The 23,602-nt window shown below is 40.7% G+C and overlaps 1 protein-coding gene across 1 annotated transcript; it reads left to right on the top strand.

Annotated features, from left to right (window-relative positions):
* Positions 1–50: 50 nt before the first annotated feature.
* mtrex (Mtr4 exosome RNA helicase) lies at positions 51–23,555 on the top strand. Its single transcript, XM_040157539.1, has 27 exons — positions 51–200; positions 1,342–1,482; positions 2,143–2,209; positions 2,297–2,359; positions 2,695–2,807; positions 3,637–3,811; positions 3,943–4,033; positions 4,150–4,274; positions 5,039–5,137; positions 5,362–5,485; positions 5,580–5,711; positions 9,245–9,324; positions 9,844–9,954; positions 11,287–11,388; positions 12,884–13,009; positions 13,695–13,845; positions 14,543–14,715; positions 14,821–14,889; positions 14,965–15,090; positions 15,695–15,805; positions 15,925–16,113; positions 18,148–18,311; positions 18,750–18,855; positions 20,603–20,659; positions 20,746–20,908; positions 22,105–22,209; positions 23,333–23,555. Exons 1-27 carry the CDS (start codon positions 100–102, stop codon positions 23,383–23,385), a joined length of 3,117 nt encoding a protein of 1,038 aa, XP_040013473.1. The 5' UTR covers positions 51–99; the 3' UTR covers positions 23,386–23,555.
* Positions 23,556–23,602: the final 47 nt, after the last annotated feature.

Below are 23,602 nucleotides of genomic sequence, written 5' to 3'. Positions count from 1 at the left end.
GTATTTTAATGTAACGGCCAGCGCCGGCGCATTTGAAGCCGTGACCTGAACGTGGCATAACCTCATGTTGAATTGTGGGAAGGGGTGCCCCTAACAATCATGGCTGACGCGTTTGGCGACGGCTTGTTCAGCGTGTTTGATGATGAACAACAAACGACCACAAGCAAAAAGTTACCCGCCTCTGTGGCTCCGGAAACAGGGTAAAGTCTTGTTTTTTTGCGTGGCAATGGTGCTTTGTTTAAAACGAGAGGGATTGATTGTACAGGGAACCTGAACGAAGCATCATGTGCGTCCGTGACAGTGAAACAGTCCTAATGTTAGACGATTAGTTAATTAGCTTAGTTAAGTTGTTACAAAAATACCCGACAAAGTATCTGTTTATGCTGATAAACGTCAACTCAGAGCGTTTTTGTGATTTGTTCTTGTTGTGTTATAAATAACGCTTTACCCGGTTTCCGTGCAGTGGAGGAAGTATTCAGATCCTTTAGTTGAGTAAAAATACCAGTATAACGTAAAAATACTCTATTACAAGTAGAAGTGCTGCATTTAAAATCCTACTCAAGGAAAGGCACAAAATGTCCTTCAAAGTACCAAAAGTAAAAGTTGTCGTTCCAAAGAAAAATGGCCCTTGACTGCGTATTAATACAACGATTATTCGATTAATCAATTAGTCAATTAACCTGCAGCTATTTAGATAATCAATTAATTGTTTTATCACTTTTCAAGCAAAAATTCAAAACATTTGCTGGTTCTAGCTTCTCAAATGTGAGGATTTCCGGGGGTTTTTTGTGAAGGTAAACTGAATATCTTCGGTTTTTTGACCGTTGGTTGGACAAAACAAGATATTTCAAGGTATCACTTTGAACTGTGGGGAATTATATTGGGCATTTTTTTTTAACTATTTGTTCTCATTTTATCGAACAAAAGATTAATCAAGAAAGTAATTGGCAAAATAATAATTACTGGCAGCTCTCATATGCTGTATTACATTATTAGAATGTTAATACTGATGCATAAATTTGTAAGTAGCATTTTACTGTTGTAGCAGCTGGATGTGGAGCTACTTTTATCTACTTTATATACCGTTTAGATAGTTTAGTCCAGTGGTTCCCAACCTCGGGGCTGAGCCCCCTCCAAAGGGTCATAAGATAAATCTGAGGGGCTTTGAGAGAAAAGAAGAAACAACAAAATTCTGCTATCCAAATCTTTTGTGATTTTTGTTAAAACTTTTTTCTTTGCGTTTTTGTAAAATACTGAATAATGTTAAATATTTCCCGTGTATATTTAGTCCCGATAGGCTCAGCTAACAGCATTTTTTGTGTCTGTTTTTCTTTTTTCCAGGAAAGCTGTAAGTAAAAATGGCACCGACAAGGATGCTGGTCCATCTGCCCGGGTCAAGAGGGAGGCAGACAGTGACGGTGGCGAGGAGGTGGTTTTTGGGAAGAAACCTCGACATGAGCCAGTCTCTGCTAATGACCTTAAGTGAGATGAGTTATGGCTAAATACTGTAGGCCTGTGCATGTTGCTTAGGTGCTGCTATTGATGTACATTCAAGTTGTCAGTTTATCAGGTAGACCGATTAAAACTAATTGGCTGTGCGAAGTAACTATGTACATTTACTCAAGTACTGCACTTAACTACAATGTTATTTGGGAATTTCCATTTTATGTTACTTTATATTTCTACTCACTACTACTACTTTCCTATATTTCGCATGAATATATTGTACCTTTTACTGCACTGCATTTATCAGACAACAACCCTGCGATAAATCCTCCCTTCATGAATGTTATAATGTTCAGTTTTTGGTGGAAACTATTTTAGGGTGTTTCGATTCAACTTTATGAATTCTTTGGAGGTTGCAGTTTGTGCTGCTTTCAAAATGTGTTAGGTTACACTGAGAAGTGTCAGCTCTCCTTATTAAAACAAATTTTTTTATTGCAGGGCTGTTGGATTAAACTGCATTAATCTTAGCAAGGTGTACCTAATAATCTGGCATCTGAGTGCAGATCTCAACTTTGACATGTCTCCTTTCAAGAAGCAATTATAACATGAATTAATGACTGAGTGTTGTCAGGTGAATTATTGGCATGACGGGCTTATAAATTGCTGTGTTGGTAACACGTCCTGTGTTTACTTCAGCCTTGCAGACTTTATGCCCCAAGTGAAGGTGGAGCAAGTTGAAACTGTGGAAGGATGCTCACATGAGGTATAGGAAGCAAATCAAAGGAATTGTGTTTCTCTAATGCAATTCCTAAAACTTTATTTTGCTAAACTTATGGTCTTTCCCGAACAGGTCGCTCTGCCTGCCAGCGATGACTACAAACCGCTGAAACCTCGAGTGGGAAAAGCAGCCAAGGTATGTTGGGCTTTTAACTTGGGTCCTCGATTTGTGGGATTATCTGAGTATGTTCATAATGCCCAAATACCAAATTTGGTAATGTTTTTGTTGTATTGCTTTTATATTAAGTATGAAGGTTTAAAGAAGCAGCGGAATTTTTAAACCTAGATTCAGACACTTTTTGATAAAATCTTAATAGCAGCACATAGTGAGAAAAATAGTTGTTAATTATAATCATGTCCCTTTACCATATATCACTGAAGTTATGTTATACACTGAGTTAATTGAGATTAGTATTGTACAGTTTGGTTTACAGTGACTTTTAATGCACCTGGATATTGCCTGTCTTGCAGGAGTACCCATTTATTCTAGATCCGTTCCAGCGTGAGGCCATCTTATGTATTGACAACAATGAGTCTGTGCTTGTGTCTGCGCACACCTCTGCTGGCAAGACTGTCTGTGCTGAGTGAGTGTTCTCAATAAACTATAAACGAAACATCAAACTATTTAGTCTTATGCACATGTGACGGCGCAAGGCCTGGAGTTAACAGCCCACTTTTACCAAGGATAGTGTACTCTTAATACCTGCTATTACACACATTAATGAATGTGCTGCCATTTTCTCTGTGTCGTGCGATGTTTGTGTGACACATGACGCTGACACTTTATAGCACAAGTGAAAGTCATTGGCTCCCGTAATGTCCCACATATCGTTGTTGTCATTTCTGTCATAACCATGAGTTACTACAACTCTTTCCGGCCTCTTTACTCAAGAATGAATGATCAAGCTAAAAACCGACTTCACAGGTTTCTTGAAAAGTTTATACATATTTTTTTTCAAATAAAGTCACAGTAACAGTATCCTGCTTTTATTTCCTACTAGTGGGTTAATGTGAACATTTTCCCCATGTAGCACTTCATATTTAAAGTAAATAAGAATTGCAGTGAAGGCAGCATCATTTCCATTTTTAAGCAATTTGAATGCCCCTTTTATTAAGAGGGCTTGATTTGGTCAGCTGATAATGTGTTCAGCTTTGGTGATTTCCTTTCTTCCAAGTAAGTTTTAAAGATAAGTGCTTCCACAGAACTGGGGCTATTTAAAGCTCCCAAGTGTAATTGTGAAAACACGTTTCTCTGAAGCAAAACCTAAAAGGTCCAGTTTGACAGCAGCCGTTCTTTAGGTGAAGCAGTGGTTAAACTATTTATCTTGCTTACTTTATGTTTCATTTCATTAACTCTGGTAACGTCGGATATGTGATCTAACCTGGTTTACTCTGATATCCTCCTCCCTGTAGATACGCCATCGCTCTGGCCCTCAGAGAGAAGCAGAGAGTGATCTTCACCAGCCCCATCAAGGCTCTTTCCAACCAGAAATACAGAGAGATGTACGAAGAGTTCCAGGACGTGGGACTGATGACTGGCGACGTCACCATCAACCCCACCGCCTCCTGCCTCGTCATGACAACAGAGGTGGGACACAGTTATGTCTGAAAGAGGGGAGCCATTATTAGATTTGTCAGATTTCACCTTCGTTGCAGGGTGGTCTTCGGAAAGTAGCGCTGTGAGGTTGGCCTGACACGATAAAACTCCTTTTCTCCCAGATCCTGAGGAGCATGCTGTACCGAGGCTCTGAGATCATGAGGGAAGTGGCCTGGGTCATCTTTGATGAGATTCACTACATGAGAGATGCAGGTGTGTACGTAATACAAACAACACATTTACACTATTGACCAACCCACAGTAACATTTCGGTTGCTGTGTATTTCAACGACCTGGGATGTGTGACCTCACTCGGCCTTACCTTTCAGAGCGCGGTGTGGTGTGGGAGGAAACCATCATTCTTCTTCCTGACAACGTGCACTATGTCTTCTTGTCAGCCACCATCCCCAATGCCAGACAGTTTGCTGAGTGGATTTGTCACCTACATAAGCAGGTGCGGTGGCGCGAATATTGAAGAGAGCGTTGAGCATACACTTTTGTAGTCCGTTCACAGGTGGAATAGCGTGAACACCTTTACAGTGTAATGCAGAGGTTTTCGAACTGTGAGGCGGAGAGTTGCGTGGGCTGCGTGGAAGGAGAGATGTGAGGCAAAGATACTGCGTGAGGTGAAACGGACGAGTTCATGGGGGTGTCAGTTAAAGGCTGGAAGTTAGTCATTGTAGTTTGGCCCATTTATCAATGGTGGTCACTTGGTGGTGCTCATAACTCGCTCAAATCTGTACGCAAAGATGTGATACACGTACTTTTAGTTTCAGAATGATTTAAACTTTCTGAGGATAAAATTATGTCCAACGTCCATTATGAATAAATGTCCATAAATACAGTTTATAATCATAGAAAAAAGACTCTCCTCATAACCCAAGAATTTGCCTGAGAATGTCTTTAAATATCTTCAGTATCAAAGGAATCCAGTGATGTCAGTACACCCATGAATACACTGCAGACAGGAACTGCTAATGGCTAATTTGACAGTAACACATTTACATACATGAATACATGTATGCAAATGGCGAGTTGTATTGACGTACTGTATATTATAATCATAAGGGATAAGTTAGTTTGACTCTCCTTCTGTATGAAAAGTGAGGAGGCAACAATCATCTGTCTGTATAAAGAGAGTAGGACACTATTTCATTGTGTGTTTCTGACCTGTTTTTACATCATTAATGAAGTATTTGTGTTTCGTGTCTACTGTAGCCATGCCACGTGGTGTACACAGACTACCGTCCCACTCCACTGCAGCACTACATCTTCCCAGCAGGGGGCGATGGTCTCCATCTGGTGGTTGATGAGAATGTAAGGACTAAACACAAGCTGCACTTACTTCAATTATGAGTTACAGTTGGCGAATTAATGATAAATTAGTCTTACAGGGATTAGACTAGTTGCATCTGGTTTCATATTAGGCCAAGCTGACTATTTGTCTGTGTCCTAATTTTGGACGCATCCAAAATTCCTTTGGGGCGAGTCTCCACGTGATTGGTCTCTTCTAATATCTGCGTGTTCACTGTTATCTTCAGGGAGACTTCAGAGAGGACAATTTCAACACAGCTATGCAGGTGCTGAGAGATGCAGGCGATTCTGGGAGCAGCAGCGGAGGCGGCGGCAAGTGGGACCCGAGGGGACGAAAAGGAGGCACCAAAGGTGTGTGCGTGTGTCAGTTTTCAAAGGCTAAAATCTGTAAATGTCTTCAGTTTGTTAACTTACATCAGTATGTGTGTTTGTGTACTTTCCTTAGGTCCATCCAGTGTGTTCAAGATCGTGAAGATGATCATGGAGAGGAACTTCCAGCCTGTCATAATTTTCAGCTTCAGTAAGAAAGAGTGTGAGGCCTATGCACTGCAGGTGGCCAAACTGGACTTTAACAGAGGTATGTGCGCTTGGGCAGTGATTCAGCACACAGCTGTGCTTTCCTCACAACGTGTGTGTGTGTGTGTAATTATTTCTCTAAGGTACACACTTAATAATACTCCCACACTTGTTCAGTTTGAGTTGGTAAATACATTAGCCCTGGCGGTTTACGTCAGACCCTTGAACCAGTAGATTAATGGCAGGTGATGTTCTCTTGGCATGAGATCAATTCATTTTCTTTTTTTTTGTTAAGCGGAACGAGGTCAATTTGTGTGTCTAGCAGACTTGGCATGGTCTAGATCCATGCTTTCTGTGTTTACAAAGCATAAATACTGGTGATCTAACTGTGATATGGATAAAACATTTTCCATATTTGACAATCCAGAATTGTGCCGGCTACTTTGATTCACAGCCCACTTATTGTACACTTCATAATGTAATGATTTTCCACTCTGGCACATCTATTATGCCAGCCATTAAAAATCCTTGTCGTTTATTCAGTCAACAGTGAAAGCTTGAATGTCAGCTTGACATAAAGCTCTCTTTAGCTAAATTTTACTGTTTTATTGTGAGCTGTATTTTCACCGCATTTGGCACTTATGAACCATAAATTCACACTATCAGAACATCAAACAACGGGCATATTTTTTGGTGATGTTGAGCAGATCATCTTTCCACACTGAAACGCCAAAACAAAAGACATATTTTGTAAGAAACCGTTTCGAGGTTTGGGGAGGGAGTTGAAATTAGGCAAGCGAAACCACTCACCAAAATGCGAAATAGTTGGCAAGCCGAGGTGACTGAATCCTTCCCCGCTGAGTGATTGCCATGAATATGACTTATTTTGCGTGCACAGCTGGTCCTGCTGTTTGGTCCAGCGGATAAGTGAATCGCTTCATGAGGACAAATCTCTACACTACGGGAGATAATCCAGCAGTAGAATGAGCTTGGCTCATATCCCACTGCTTCGGGCTTTTTTTTTTTTTTTTTCTTAGTGAAATGAAACATGCTTATGAACTCTTACTTGGGGAAACATTTTCCTCCCTCATCTTGGTTTGTTTTCCCTGCATCATGACATTCTATAAATGAAGAGGTTTGTTTTAATGCTGAGCTCTTCCAACACTGAAGGCCTCTCCTCTGTCAACACTGCCAAATTTTTCCTCCGGATTGCAAAAAACAAAATGGAAAAAACACTGCCAAATATAATTTCTCATTTCCAGCAATTTCATGTGTTTTGAGAATCTTATTAAACAAACTGGATTTCTGAGAACACGAGGCAGATTGTGTCCAGTAATAGCAGTCAAACAATTTCGTTTGATTGCAGAAAATTTCACATGACTGGGGAGAACTGTCAAAATAATGATTTGTAAAGGAGTCATATTATTCCATTAACATTTTATAGCTGTTTAAACAACAAAAAAGCTCTCATGACAAAATATGACTGATGTGTTTTTTGGGGGTTTTGTTTTTGTTTTTGTTTTTGTTTTTTGGGGGGTTATGGCTACAGAAAAATCCTATCATATATTCTGCTGAAATAATTAGTTGGACTGACCCCTGGTCCTAACCTAACCATTTGCATTTCAATTCCCAAAGTTTTCTTCCTTTTTGTCTGACATTTAGAAACTCATACGAACCATTTCTCTTAACCAAACCGTTGAGAAGCCAGATTGTTTAACCAGCATACACTGTATGTAGAAAGGTTGTTGGTGTTATGGACTTCCTCTGTTTGTTTGTGTGTGTAGGTGGGTTATGATGAGGAGAGGGATCTTACGTGGCTCTCCACCGCCCACCCCTCCCCCTCTTCTACCTTTTCTAATTGTGCTTTCTTCCTTCAACCCTTTTTTTTTTTTTTTCCTCAGTTTCGCTCTTTTGAATATTAGAAGAAAAAAAAAAAAAAAAACCCCTCTCTCTTTCCCTCCCTGTTGTGTGCTGTGATACACGTTTCTGGGCAGTGTTTGTGGAAGTCCAGAGCAGTGTTGGAGTCAGGGGACCGACTGGTGCCGAAACACAAACCAACTGACCAGAGTGCAGAACTCCACTGACAAACAAGGAAATAATAGAGGGATTGACTGGGTTATGTAAAGACTGACAGGAGGGTCTAGCCCCACATTCTGTTGTTGTGAAGCTGACCTGAAGCAGTAGTTGTTTTTAGTAGGTTTTTGTTTTTTGTTTTTTTGCTGGACAGCAGCAATATAGTTGTTTTTGCTGCGAACAGCAGAGCTTGACGTTGATAACGTCCATCTATCCGTTTGGTCCAGAACCAAATATTTTAGCGATTACTGGTTGCATAGCCGTGAATGTAGTTTGGATATTCATGGTCCCCAGGGGATAGTTCTCAATCATTTACCCTGTGATCATCATTTAAAAGGAAACTCCAGCATTTTAGTATTACATTTCCATAAAGCTGGGCAACCAGATTAAAAAAAAAAAAAAAAGGTTGTCTAAGTTGATGCAGCAGAGGCTGAGATATCTTGACATTTAGTCCAAAGTCAAACTCCTAAAACACTGGATCCTACATTCACTCAATGCTACTCAGTTGTGCCTTTTCATTATACCCTGAATGGTACAGTCGACAAATTAAGCATTTTGTTTGTTTGTGTTTTTTGTTTTTTCAGTGAAAATTGGTTTTGAAGTCTGCTTTGGATCATTATCCTGTTGTAGTTGAGTGCCAGTTTTAAGCCTATGACTAGGTATCCAGGGGAAGTTTGTTGCGGATATTCTTTGTCCACAGAGGATGAATCCTAATGTCTTCAGCCCACTTCTGGTATAGCTGTAAAAACAGCAAAATGTTACATACACTTGTCTATATGCTTTTAAACATTGGGTTGTAATTAACTTTACAGCCTCTAGGGACCACAAAAAGAGCTGTAGACTTTTAGTTTAAGCTTTCTTAGTCTGTTATAACTCTGCTCTGTGTAATTTATGATATAAAGTAGGTGTCCTGGCTTTGACTTTTTTTTTTTTCTTTTTTTTCCTTGAGGCTGTTTTACTGAGGCAATGGAGTTAGCTTGCCCTTTACATTGCCCTTAGTGTATCTTTGTCTGTGGCATTGCTTTGTTATTAATAAAGTTGAAACTGAAGTCATTTGGCATCTACAGTAAAGACCGAGCCATGGGACTTTGTGGAAGTCCAAGTTTCTGACTAACACAGGCACATGAGAAGGAAGGTTTCCCAGAATGGTTTCATGAATAAAGAAAGACCTGTGACTCAGTTTCCACATGGAAAGAGATGGCCGGCGGCAAACAATATAATGCGATTAGGACAATAATAAGACACTGGTGGTAGTGGCACAGTTAGTGCGTTCACATGTAGCAGATTTCATTAATAAATTGTTGGTTAAAATGTGGCAGCAGCCAACTGTTTTCCTGTTGTCCCTCATGAACCACTCGTGAAGCATTTAGAAATCACCTAAAAGTGTATTTGAGTTTGTGTATGAGTGCATGTTAAAGGAGTCGTTTTGGTTGGTTTTGTGCTAATGTTTAGAACATTTTCTGAACGGCTATGAGAAGATGTTAACATGATTTTCATTTTTGTTTTTATTTTTAATTCCAGATGATGAGAAACGTCTGGTGGAGGAGGTGTTCAACAACGCGGTGGACTGTCTTTCAGACGAAGACAAGAAACTCCCTCAGGTAAAGAGGACTGGCCTTTCACTCTGTTTCCTCACAGCTCATGTGATGTCTTTATGAACATCCACATTGCTCTCACTCCAGTTTTTGAACCGAGCCCCCGCCGGCTTGTAAAGCGTCGGGGTGGGAGGAAAAAAGCATCGCCATTTTCTTCAGAGTCATTTTCTACCAAGAGAAGACACTTAAACAGCCTTTAATGTAAATAGCTGCGCACATGGTGTCAACATGGGCTCAAACACTGCTGCTGCTGTTATTCTACCCAGCTGTGTTGAGTCACATTATGAAACCGAGCCATGTTGAAGTAATAGTTGTTAGTGGGTAGACCGCTACGGTACAAGCAGCAGCAAAGCAAACCGTAAATCACACTTTTCCACTACGAGGGTTAGATGCTTTTCCACTCTCTGTCTCTCTGGTGATGATGACTGTGATCTTATGAGCCGGTGAACTTGCATTATCGCTAAAACTTCACAAACAGATACTACAAACACTAACCTGCCAGTTCATGCTCTTGGGGTTCCTCAGGTGGAGCACGTACTGCCACTGTTGAAGAGGGGAATAGGGATCCATCACGGAGGCCTGCTGCCCATCCTAAAAGAGACCATAGAGATTCTTTTCTCTGAAGGCCTGCTCAAGGTACGACTGTCTCGGCATGAATATGCTCATCAGGACCCGCTCAAATGAATAAAATGAATCCCTCTGCAGTGAAAATTACTGCAGTGACTTGATTTGTAAATGGTATTCAAGGAATGTTCACCAAACTAGGTTTAATATACTTGAATTTAAACATTGTGTATGTACAATATAAATAAAATTCATGTTTAGTGAGTCGTAATATTGAGAATTTATACACAAAATTGGAATTTGTACAAATAGACAGTTTCTTCTTGTATGTACAAGAATAATTAAAGGCACCATGTGACAGTTTTGACCACTACTAGCACAATGGAGCATTGTGTTTGCGAGCACCAGTTTGTTAATATAACAAGCGTGTGGTGACTAAGTACCCTCTTGTGCTAACGGTTCAGGTTCGGTTCAGGTTCAGTTCAGGTTCAGTTCAGGTTCAGTTCAGGTTCAGTTCAGGTTCAGTTCAGTTCAGTTCAGTTCAGGTTATCCCACATATCAACAGTCGGTGGCAGTAGGTGGGCGTTCAGACCAAAAGTAGCCCCGTGTTAAAACAATGCAGGGGGCTGCCGTGGTGGGGCCGTGTTGCTTCAAGTACTCGTGAGAAAAGGTTTGATCCAAGAAGTTGAGTTGGAATAACACATTAAAGACGTAAAAGGCTTATTAGAAGCCAAAACACTGCACACTGGTTTATAATACTATACGACAAGATTTTACACCACTGGAAAGTTCATGGGGACATTCGTGAGTTCAGCAGTAGAAATACATGCATGTGTTTGGCCACTGCGGTGCCTCCAAGGATGATGTCGTGTTGCTTCGCAGCAAAAGTTGGGCCGGGTTCATTGTTCTCTGCTGGGCGACTCTTAGAGGAGCAAGTATATACAGAGTTTTGATAAAAAACTTAATTACAAGACTTCTGAGTCCTCAGAAGCTTCTAACTGCCCCATATAATTAATAAAGGCTTCTTATCAAAACTTTACATACTCCTGCTTCTCTATGTGTGAATGCCTGAAGCTTCTAATTTTGCATGCTTGAAGATCTCGGCCCTTTCTTTTTCTTCAAGAGCGCCAACATTTCTTTGTCGCGTGCATCCCAAGATTTACCCATTGAGTACACCATTAACTTTTGGGACTTTAAAAATTGGCTTTGCTGATGTTTTTGTGACATTACATTCAATGTTTATTATGCCTCAAGGACAAACACAGAGCTCCTGGTGAGAACCACTGAACGCAAACATAAATTTACAAAACAACTCCACAGGGCATCCATTTAAAGCTGGATTGAGAATGACGTTGTCAAAATACTGAGATGAGATTTTCTTAATGCTTTTTATTCTCATCCCAGGCCCTGTTTGCCACCGAGACATTCGCCATGGGCATCAACATGCCAGCTCGCACTGTGCTCTTCACCAGCGCACGCAAGTTTGATGGCAAGAATCATCGCTTTGTAAGATATATATACACACACACACAAACACACACACACACACACACCCTCTTCTAGTGTTGAACTAGTGGGTTGTTTTGTTTTTTAACATTTTTTTAACATTTTTTCCTCCTCAGAGTGAGAACAACCTCATATATGTGGATGTCTTTTTAAGTCTTTGCATGCAGTCCCAGTATATTCTAAATGGCAATGGCAATAACCTAGCTGAGGTCAATTATTGGATGTCTTTAGGATCAGCAGGTGTGCCCTCTGCTCATCTGCAATACTGTGAGTTTAATAGTTTGTACTTATTTAGAATTAATCTTTTATTTCTTAATAAACTTTTAAACATTTATCATACATGCAAAAATCCTCAAAAGAAGATTATTGTTTGCTGTGCTGTGTGGCCATAAAAGCAGAAAGTGGACTGAGCCAACATGTAATACAGACCAGTCATCCATTTTTGGAGAAGTGTAAAAGTGCTTTTCCTTTTTTAAGTGTTCCTTTTTTAAATAAAGGGATCTGCTGCTCATCCCATAAACATGCAGTTTCTCCCTCTTACTGTACCTGCAATGAGTTTGTCTCTCAGGAGTAAGACTCCCCATAAACAGTGTTCTCTCTTTAAAAAAAAAAAATGCTCAGGCACAATGCTCAAGTGTGGAGCTGTCACACAATGTGTTGCTCTGGGGCCTTTATAAGGTCTTCTAAGTCCTGCAGGCTGCACCGCCACATAAACAGCCACGTATTGTCTATAAGAGCTGGGGGCTGTGTGTGTAGGGCTGCCGTAACTTAGAAGCACCCTCGATCGTCACTTAACACGCATCGGTTTCCAGCTCTCTCCCTCTCGACAAACGTGCGCACGCACACACGTACACACAGACACACGCTGGCCTGAAGAGAATGCGAGAGAGAAGGAAATTGCCCTCCAAGAGGTTCATCAGGAACATCTGGTGCTTTCTGACGGTGCCAAAGCTCCACGCAGGCACTCGCACACTTCAATACGCACAACTCTCATTCCTGAAAACACACTGTGTTTCAAATCAAGACCTGATACCACAGCGTGCCTGATCAGATGATTTCAACACAAAAAAGAATCGTATCTGGCTTTTTCTGCATTTTTAGCGCTCAACGACCAGTAGATATGTGGAGTTTAATCAGAGCCATGTGTGACGTAGAGAAGTCCTCAGGGGCTTGTGGAAAACCGGTCCAATCTCTTCCTCATGAGACAGTTCCATCTTTTAGATTTCTGTGTTAGTAATGCAGCTACTTGGCTAGGCACTACCTGTACAAATACCATGAAAACATTTGGTTATATTTTCACCTATAATACATGATCGCAATACTTTTCTTTCCCTCTTCAGATGTAGCTCTTTTCTCAGTAGCAGGATAACTTGTTTCTTTTTTACAGTCTTAGTCAGAGCAACAGTTACACAGTACATTATGTTGCAGGTATTGAAAAGCATTCACTAAGAAAATTCTTTCTTCTTAATGTGTTGTGTGATGTCATGTGGTCCAGATTACATCAGGTGAGTACATCCAGATGTCCGGGCGTGCTGGGAGGAGAGGAATGGACGACAGGGGAATTGTTATTTTCATGGTGGATGAGAAGATGAGTCCAGCTGTGGGCAAACAGCTCCTCAAGGTACTGCGAATCTCTTTACTACGCAAGTTCAAGTTCTTTTTCAGAATGCAGCCACCGTTCGTCCATCACATCTTTGCAAACCTCTCCAGTGCTTTCTACACATTCTTCTGTTGCCAGAAATAGTCTCTCTTCCCACCCGTTTGACACATTTCCCCTCTGGCTTGCTGGGAATTTGTTTGATTGATGGAGGGGCAATTGTCAGAGGTGACTCTTCAGTTGTTCTCTGTATGAATCATCAGGCCATTTGGTGCTCAACAATTGACTACACGGTGTCACAGAGAAGCCAGGGAGTCTCCGTCTTGTCTTTGATTTGACACATTTACAACTGTGCTGCTATAAATATGTAGCTGGATAGCTTTGGAAAAAAACGTTGTGTTAATGTAAAACCTCTCGTTGGCGCTGTCACGGTGCTTAACTCCCAGGGTGTCTTGGAGAAAGATGTTGAACACACATCTGTGGTTGTGGAGTAACAGAGGTCAGGATTTCAAAATCCCCCTCAGAGTTTCATTCGGGAAAAGTGACTCCTGCCTGCATTTAGTCAGACCTCCTACCATCTTGGCACCTTAAGTAAAATGCTAACAACATAATCAAAAGACATTATCACTCAAAGCCGCATGTTACTATAACAAAAAGCATTTATTTGTATGTTAATTTGTAACCTTTATGTTTTTATCGTGCTGTGCAGGGATCAGCAGACCCTTTGAACAGTGCCTTCCACCTGACCTACAACATGGTTCTCAACTTGCTGCGTGTGGAGGAGATCAACCCAGAGTACATGCTGGAGAAGTCTTTCTACCAGTTCCAACACTACAGGGCTCTGCCTGGTGTAGTGGAGAGTAAGCATTTTTTCCATACGTAGTACTGCACACTCCAGGCCTGATGAGGTAGTAACCCTTAGACGAACTATTTTAAGGATTCTACTAATACAGTAATATTTGCTTATTGGCAAGCGATTCCGTTTGAGACATGCTAAAGACTAAATCAGGCACATTGTAGATTGTTATGACTGCAAGTGGACATTTATGCCATTATGAAGACATCATTGTCAGGTGTCTGATAAGACTTCTAAAAGGCTGTAACTCAGTTATTTTCATTATAATTGAATCTGGATATTATTTTCTCGACTAATTGATTATTTTTGTCTATAAAATGTCAGAAAATAGTGAAAATGCCTGTTTATAATTTCCCAAAGCACAAGTTGACATCTTCAGATGTCTTTTTTTCGTCCGACCAACAGTCCAAAATCCAAAGACATTCAATTTACTATCTTGTACAACAAAGACAACACATCAGATCCTCACATTTGAGAAGCTGGAACCAACTTTTTTGCTTAAAAAATGACTTAAATGATTATTTGTCTGTCAGAATAGTTCCAGATACCTTTCCTGTCGACTGACTAATTGAGAGGTTGATGGTTACAAAGCCTTCAAGAAATGTTTTTGCTGGAAGATGCTGAAATAGAATTCCATTCTCTGTCCTGTTACGATGTAGTTCTAGGTTGCATTTTCATGACTTCACTGATTTTCTGTGCAGAAATAAAAAAGTTGGAGGAGCAGTACCACGCCACTGAGATACCTAATGAAGAGAGCGTTGTCACTTACTTTAAGATCAGACAGCAGCTGGCCAAACTGGGTAAAGAGATACAAGAGTTCATCCAGAAACCCAAATACTGCCTGCCCTTCTTGCAGCCTGGACGACTTGTCAAGGTAGGGCTTCACACACACACACACACACACACACACGCTGTCCGGTGACAGGACAGTAATTATAGATTTCCACGTTTTTACATGATCTTTGTTGCGATCCAATAGGTAAAAAATGAAGAGGCTGACTTTGGCTGGGGAGTTGTTGTAAACTTTTGCAAGAAGTCTAACGTGAAGGTAAGTTTTCATGGTGTCACATGTATGTGAATCCATCAACATGCTGCTGTGACTAATATGCATTTCCCCATTTAGACCAGCACAGACTCAGAGCCACTGTATGTGGTGGAGGTTTTGGTCCACTGTAGTAAGGACAGTGTAAAAGATGCTGCAACCGAAGCTGCTAAACCTGCTGTTCCCGGGGAGACTGGAGAGATGCAGGTGGGTGAAACAAACAGGCAGAAACATGTATCACATACACAAGTTTGATGGAAGTGCATTTCCATCAACCTCTTTTATGCGTATTTGCAATTTCCACATAAAAAAAAACACTTGAGTAAAAACGCTGGAAAATTGGAACAAAAGTTGAAATATAGCAACAAAAAAATGGCCGAAATGGAAAAGTTGGCGTATCTATAAAAACAAAATACGGCAAATTTCCACTGAATAAAATTGTGACAGATGAAAACATCACATCTGTGTGGCACGTGGGGGATACGGCAACGTTCCTCAAATTTACAAACGCATGAAACAAACACAAATGCTGTATTTTTCATCACGTTTCCCTCATCGTTTTCCTTTATTTGAGGTTTGACAGGCGCTCTCTTGATTACGTCATCGTGTTGCACCCTCTTCTCCGGCAGTGGGTTAATGGCACCCGACTAGAGAATTAGCACCACCAACTGTTTATCTTGATGCTCCTAATGTTCACATCAAAATAATGAAAACCAGTTTTCTAGAAATTTGTTTAAAATTTCTGCTAAATGTGGATAGAAACCCGGGTAATGGCTACTGTGATTGTAATAACCTTTTTTTTTTTGTCCAGGTGGTCCCAGTGATGCTGCATCTCCTGACTTCCATCAGCTCAGTTCGTCTTTACATCCCCAAAGACCTGAGGCCCTTTGACAACAGACAGCTAATGCTCAAGTCTATACAGGTACAAAATGTAGCCGTCTTGAAACAAAGATATTGAAACTGGTGGAACTCAACAGAATCGGTATCTGATGAACTGCTGCCCTTTTTCTTCTTTACCCCCAAACGCTTTCTTCCCCTTAGGAGGTGCAGAAGCGTTTCCCAGATGGCGTTCCTCTGCTTGACCCCATAGACGACATGGGCATCAAAGACCCTGCACTGAAGAAAGTCATTCAGAAAGTGGAGGCCTTTGAGCATCGCATGTACTCCCACCCCCTGCACAGTGACCCTAACTTGGAATCTGTATATTCTCTCTGTGAGAAGAAAGCTCTGGTGAGGAACTGTGTGTGTGTGTGTGTGTGTGTGTGTGTGTGTGTGTGTGTGTGTGTGTGTTTCAGTTTGTGTTTGTGAGAGTTAAAAGTCATGTGAAACCCTGCTAAATGTCAAACCCCATTGAAAGTTATACCAATAACAGTTGGGTTTTGTTACTGTCGAATTATTACTTTTACACTTTAATCTTTCCTATTCATCTACATTGCCCACCTTTTGTTAGATATCAATCACCGACCTTCCTTTGTCTTTTCCCGTCAGACAGTTCGGCTTTGGCTATATATACTCATACAGACAAACACAGGAAGAAAGCAAGGACATTACTCCTACAGGGCCTCACCTTCAGTCATTAGTCAGAACAGAAAACCTCACTGGATCACATGGAGCTAGGGATGAAAGGGCAATAACAAGGGGTCGATTTTTTTTTTTTTTTTTTTTTTATATATATATATATTTTTATATATTTATTTTTACCACATATCTTTGCAGAAGGTCCAACTCAAGTAGACAAGTACCACACTTTCAGAGACTGTCTTTCATTACTTTCGATGTTAACAGTGACAATGCTAACATGCTGACATTTAGCAGCAGGAATGATGTTTACCATGTTTAACAAATTAGTTTAGTGTGTTATCATGCTAACAGTTGCTAATTAGCGCTAAACAAAGACAGTACAACTGAGGCTGCTGGGAATGTCATGAGTTTTGCAGGTACTTGATCGTGACCCAAAATCAAGTAAAGACAAAAAAAAAAAAATTTGACCTGATGATGGTGCTCGAGGAAAAGTGATCGTCAGAGATACTACAATTCATCCTGACAAGAACATAATGCTGCTGGCATGGCTACAGTTTAAAAAAAAAAACACAAAAAAAAAAAAGTAAACAGAGAAACGAATGAAATATACCTTATCAGGGAAAGTGCAAAACGTAGAGTTTGTAAAATAAAACAGTTGCCACACTTGCTGTCAAAACACAAAATATTCTGTTAAGGGAAAGTGATTGAATGTAACATTAGCACATACTTGGTCCCATAAAAAATATATTGGCACCAATTTAGGAAGCACCATTAATGTTTAGTGTACTCTTCAAAACAAAAGTCTCTGCCTCCACATAGATCAAATCCGCATAGATTTCCCAGGAATTTCTCGTGTCCAGTTCATACTTTAACCATTACAACTTCACTTAGTTCATACTTTGGCTGTTAAAAGGGCACAATGTGATATATGCACAACACCCAGAATGCCCCTACCATTGGTGGGGGGGTAAACCAGACTGTGATGGACAATCTGCATAAACATTTACATCTGTGTGTGTGTGTGTGTGTGTGTGTGTGTGTGTGTGTGTGTGTGTGTGTGTGTGTGTGTGTGTGTGTGTGTGTGTGTGTGTGTGTGTGTGTGTGTGTGTGTGTGTGTGTGTTTAGAAACAATAGATCATACAGTAAACTGGATAACTCTGTTTCATTGGCTGAGTAAGAGATTAACCTGCTTTTCATTTAGCACCCCCCCCAGTACTGATACCACTCCTGCCTTATTTGTTTAGCAAAGCAGCTAACACTGTCTCAATTCATCACACCCTAAACAGCAGGACTGACATAGTTGCCCGTCATGTCCTAACATGTAGACTGAAATGAATTAACAGCACTCATGTTCACCCTCGGTGTCTGTGCTGGTTGATGCCTTCTCGGCGTGTACTACCGGGAGCACAAGCACCAAACACTTTTCAGCTGTCGTGTGCATATGTGATAGATTTCTCTATCAGACATGCAGCCACTATTTCTCAGAAATCAGGCTTGCTTTGAGTAATGACCCATGCTGGTGGTCAGGCAGATAAGCAGGCAGGTGAACATCTGTTGGCAAATAAATCAAATATTGTACTCTGTCAGTATGTGATGCTTGAAATTAGCTCACGCATCAAACAGCTGGGAGTTATCGAAGTGCTTCTAATAATTACAAAGTCTTTTCTTTGGAAGAGCGGCCCCAGGTTACATTTGGTGAAGGATTCGTGGTGTAACAGTACGTGTGTTTGTGTGTGTTTTTAGATCGCAGCAGATGTTCGAACGGCCAAGCGAGAGCTGAAGAAAGCTCGGACCGTCCTGCAGATGGACAAGCTGAAGTGCAGGAAGAGAGTTCTGCGACGCCTTGGCTTCGCCAGCCCCTCCGACGTGATCGAGATGAAGGGGCGCGTTGCCTGTGAAATCAGCAGGTAGGGAAGGAAAACAGTTGGGACAAATACAATGACACAACTGTACACAGATTATCAGAAACCCGGATACTGTTATGATCATGCATACAGGGAGATGAATATCCATGGCTTTTGTTTCCACAAAAGCATCCTAAGGCTAAAATGATCGTACAATCGACCTTACAAATCTTCTAAAGCTTTAAAAAGTGTTTCCCCAAAAGTATTGTTACTGAAGACACTAAAAAATGATCGCAGATTAATGAGCCTCCTCCCGACTTGTAGGAGGCTAAGAGCTTCTTAAGCTCCAGAACTTGCAGGAGCACAAGCATCAATGCTCACAACGGCGCAGGCCACTTGCGTAGGCTCTGCACCGATCCTACGCAGAAGTAAAAACCGGCCTCGAAATCCATCATTATCGAAAAATGGGATCCTGATATTCTTATGTTTTAATCTTTCCAGTGCTGACGAGCTCCTGCTGACGGAGATGGTGTTCAACGGTCTCTTCAACGATCTGACGGTTGAACAAGCCACCGCCCTGCTGTCCTGCTTCGTCTTCCAGGAGAATGTACGAACAAATGCACGCACACAAACAAATATAATTCCTCCAATTCTCCACACAAACAAATAGTAAGCCTTTCCCGAAACACTGAGATAAACAGTTGATACCGAGTCCCGCACGTTCAGGCACCGATCGCATGCTTGGCCTCTTCCCATGCTCTGCAAACAAAACAGAAACCTGAGGGAGATGTGTGTTTGTATTACCTAATGATGCCTGCTCTCTCAATGAGGCAATCCAGCATCAGATGGTTTAACAAACCTTTTCTTTGGCTCCACATCAGCTCAGTCCTCTGAACTGAACACATTTCTTTCTAAACTCAATCACAGCTCCAGTTGTCCTTGTCTCACTTTCGTGTCTTACTATAATGCAAAGAGGGAACGACGACAGCAGCTGTCCTGTTTGCAGTACAGGACTACTGTGTGTGCGTGCGTGTGTTTCCTGACATTAAAGAGCCACCTGCTGCTCTTGAGGTCAGGATGACTGCAAACCATCCATACAATCTGTATTTTGTGATTCTAAACCAGTGATGTATTCTGTCACTAAAATGCTCAAATGCCCAGTTGTGATCGATGATCTGACCATTTTAGCCAGTGGAGGTGGATGCTCCAAAAAAAAAAAAAAAAACTGTCAAATACCAAAAGTTGATACTCATTTCACGGTCAGTTTCATTGTTTTGTTTGCTCATTCTTTAATGAAATATTTACACTTTTAGATAATCATATACTGTTTTATTTTAGTAATGTGCTTGTATTTGGCAACACAAACATCTGAAAAAGTTGGCTTCCTCTGTTAAATGAAAAAAAGAGTTTCACAGAAAAATGTGTTTTAGCACTCCCACAATTAGATCAATCAATTAGTCAATCTGCAGAACATTGACAACGATTTTGATAAGGGATTAATTATTTAAGTCTCTTTTTCGAGCAAAATGACAAATATTCACTGGTTAAAGTTTCTCAATGTAATGATTTTTGTCATATCTGATAATAAATGGAATATTTTGGCCTCTTGGACTGTTGGCTGAATAAAACAAGCAATTTAAATAGTGCTTTGGGAAATAATAGCTAGCACCTTTCACTGTTTTCAGAGATTTTAATCATGAAAATAATCAGCAGATTAATTGATAATGAAAGTGACTGTTAGTTGCAGCCTAATATGTTTATATTCCTCAAAAGTAGGGTGTTGAAGAAGTAAACTCGGGTAGGATATTAGCTGTCCAGCTCTAATGAGAGATGCCTTCATTTGTGATGCCAATAGTTACTATCATGTTTGGCTTAGACTGGAAACGGGGGGGGGGGACTATCCTTGCCAAGAATTAGTCCCTCACATAACCCTTTTGGACACAACTTGTCTAGCTGTTTCCCCTACCTGGCCACTGGCTGTGGCTTCATATTGGACAGATATGAGTGGTATCGATCTTCCTTTCTAACTCTTGGCAAGCAAGTGAATAACAACCATTCCTTTTAAGAGCTGTGTGTTAACCTTTTTGGAATAAACCTGAGTCTTGTTCCCTGTGAAAGCCTTCATCAAACAATACTTGAATGCCAGCAGCCGCAGTCTTCTCTTCTTCTCGTTTTATTGTTAGAAGTTCAGAAACTAACCAAACCAACGGGGAAGTTGGATCTTTTTCCTCCCAAACATGCGTACAGCAGGTTTGAGTGGCAATGTATCTTGCCTGGAGCTTGGACTAAAGACAACAAAACAAATGTTTTAAATTATCTGTCGCAATATAAATGTCGTAATTTTTGTCCTCCAGGCCAGTGAGATGCCAAAACTGACTGAACAACTAGCTGCACCCCTGAGACAAATGCAGGTCAGACAACATTTAAACAATCTCAGATGTTTCTGAAAGTTTGAATTTGCTTGAAATGTGAATGCTGACGTTTCTGCTGTGTTCAGGAGTGTGCAAAGCGCATAGCCAAGGTGTCTGCAGACGCCAAGCTGGAGGTGGACGAGGAGACCTATCTAAACCAGTTTAAGCCCCACCTGATGGATGTGGTCTACGCCTGGGCTAACGGCGCCACGTTTGCTCAGATCTGCAAGATGACCGACGTTTTTGAAGGTGGGTCACTGAAATCAACATCCAGCAGACATGGCAGGAAGTAAAAATGCGGGTGCTAACGGTCCCTTACGAATCTGAACAATGATAAGTTGTGGAAAATAACAAAATACATTTACTGAAGTAGTGCACTTAAGTACAATTTTGAGGTACTTTACTCAATTATTAAAATTTTATGCTACTTTATACTTCTACTCCACTATATTTTAGACTGCTCTAAATACATTTTCAGATTAAGATTTAACATAAAACAAAATGCATAAAAACGCTACAAAGTAGATAAAACTACCTCCACCTCAACAAGCTACATCAGTAAAATGCTGCTTACACACTGCATCGGTATTAATAATCTAATAATGTTATATGACACTGTATATCAGTTGCAGGAGCCAGTTTTCTGCAGAACGAGTACTTGTATTTTTGATACTTTAAGATTATTTTGATGAAGATACTTCTGTACTCTTACTTGAGCAAAGGATCTGAATTCTTTCACCACTGCGGAGTTACAACACGACCTTTACAAAACCATGTCATCTTTGATTTATGTCACATGTTCAGCCAATTCCAGGCTGTAAGAGGGCCATGAATGGATTTATTATGTGCGGCTGATTTGAACCCATTTCCAAGTACCTCATTCTCTCCATAGTTTGTATCTCTTACTCCCAAGAATGACCTCAGCTGTAAAATATTGGATGTCATCGTAATAAGGAATTAACACTGAGTTGGGAAACTGTAGGGGAGTTTTAGATGTACTTGAGTTTGTGTGTGTTGGCAGACAGAGAACTGGGGAATGTCCAAAATAATTCTATTTGGTGTATTTGGACATCTATTTTGCATCTCATCTTTCTGTTAACATTTTAATGAGACTTGGAAGTAAACTAAAAAAGGTTAGTATCACCTTATTTGTCTGTATTTTCCTCAAATTAGGGGATAAAGTGGAAATTACAGACACAGTTCACATGTCCATTCCAACATGAATTTGTCAAAGAAGATTTGGAAGTTTAGGAAGTGAACTGTGGTCTTACGCTTTGAAGCCACAGCATCGACAATACGGATGTAAAACCCAAGACCTTCTTATTCTCCCATCAAATATTCAGCATGAATTAATTCTAGATATTGTCAGTAGATCTGCGCCATGGTTAAATTATTTTACCTCCACACACATTAAAACACTGTGTAATTGTGTCCGTCTTGTGTAGGGAGCATCATCCGGTGCATGCGCCGCCTGGAGGAGGTGCTGAGACAGATGTGCTCTGCAGCCAAGGCCATAGGCAACACTGAGCTGGAAAACAAGTTTGCTGAAGGTAAGGAGCCTCGTGGTGTAATTGGAGCTGAAAGGATCGATCGATTTGACTGGCGGTCATCTAAGCCGTTGAGCAAACATGCCAGTAATTCACTGTTCCCTCTCACGTTAGTATTAGCTGGTATATTTCAGTCCTCTCTTTGGGGTCTGTCGGACAAACCGGGATGTTTAAAGACGTGACCTTGAACTCCTGTACACCTGGGATGCTTTGACTGACATCCTTTGCTATTTTCTAACCTTTTATAATCTAAACAAATAACCTGTTATGGGACACACCCATTTTTGTTAATGAGCCCAATAACATACCCGGAATAAAAGTCACCGTTCCTCAACCCTTTTGGTTAGTTATGACCCTGGTCTCCTTTTGAAAGGAACCTTTTTAAATTTACAACAAAAAAGTCAGAATGAGTATGAGATACTGAACCAAAGTTGCAATGGCACAAACATGGTAGATATTTTTTGACTCATGGGAATATAAGGCCTGTAGTACTTTGTGTGGAAAGCACTTTGAAGCCATACCCGCAAGTCAGGAACCAGTTCTGTGTCATCATCTGCTGCAGTGATATGGGGATCCTAAAAGGCTTTGTACAGATAGAATCAGGAGACTTAGAGCTTCCAAACAATGTTAAATGCGTCAAGGTTGTGTGAAGACTGAGTCCAGTACAGACCAAAACAAACCCGAAGTAGTGCTTCCAAAAATGATCGTTAGTTGCAGCCCTCAATGGAACCCAATCACGGCTCTACATCCTTTAAGGTTTAGGCGCGATTCGCCCATTTCGTTATACACACTCGGTGCCCACCTGTACAATCTAATGCAATCCAATACTGCTGTTCTGCCATAAAGTCTACTTTTAAGATGCAAGTAATGTTTGGTTTTTGTCGACACTGTCACAGTTGTTAATGAAACATGTTTTAGCAGTGAGGTCGTCGTAAGGGGCCTGCATTACATTAAGAGGTGTTTCTGTTGTTATGCCCCCAAGCCGCCACTCACTTCACAGTCATCTTCCCACAGGCTGTAAACTTAAAAACAGCACTTTTTCAGAAGTGTATTTTGGTAAAATCTTCTTTACTGACACACCGCTAAAACAAATGTCTCATTCATGACAGTTCATTTGTCTTTGCAGGCATAACGAAGATCAAGAGAGACATTGTCTTTGCTGCCAGTCTCTACCTATAATGACCCTACAGCTTTCCAACACGTTGTGGCCGATGGAGAGAGATGCTCTGGTTTTTTTTGTTTTGTTTTTTTTTTTTTAATCATGACAACTTACCTGAACCTTGTAATGTCCCATTGAGTGGTGTCCTCCACAGTGAGATCCAGTTGCATTTTATAAATGAATGAGCCTACATTTGTCTGAGGATGTAAAAAGTGTTTTTCATTTAGGTGAATGCAT

This window comes from Xiphias gladius, chromosome 20 (assembly GCF_016859285.1).
Source record: "Xiphias gladius isolate SHS-SW01 ecotype Sanya breed wild chromosome 20, ASM1685928v1, whole genome shotgun sequence".
In the NCBI taxonomy this organism is placed as follows: domain Eukaryota; kingdom Metazoa; phylum Chordata; class Actinopteri; order Istiophoriformes; family Xiphiidae; genus Xiphias; species Xiphias gladius.
This window is presented reverse-complemented; position numbering and strand designations above follow the sequence as displayed.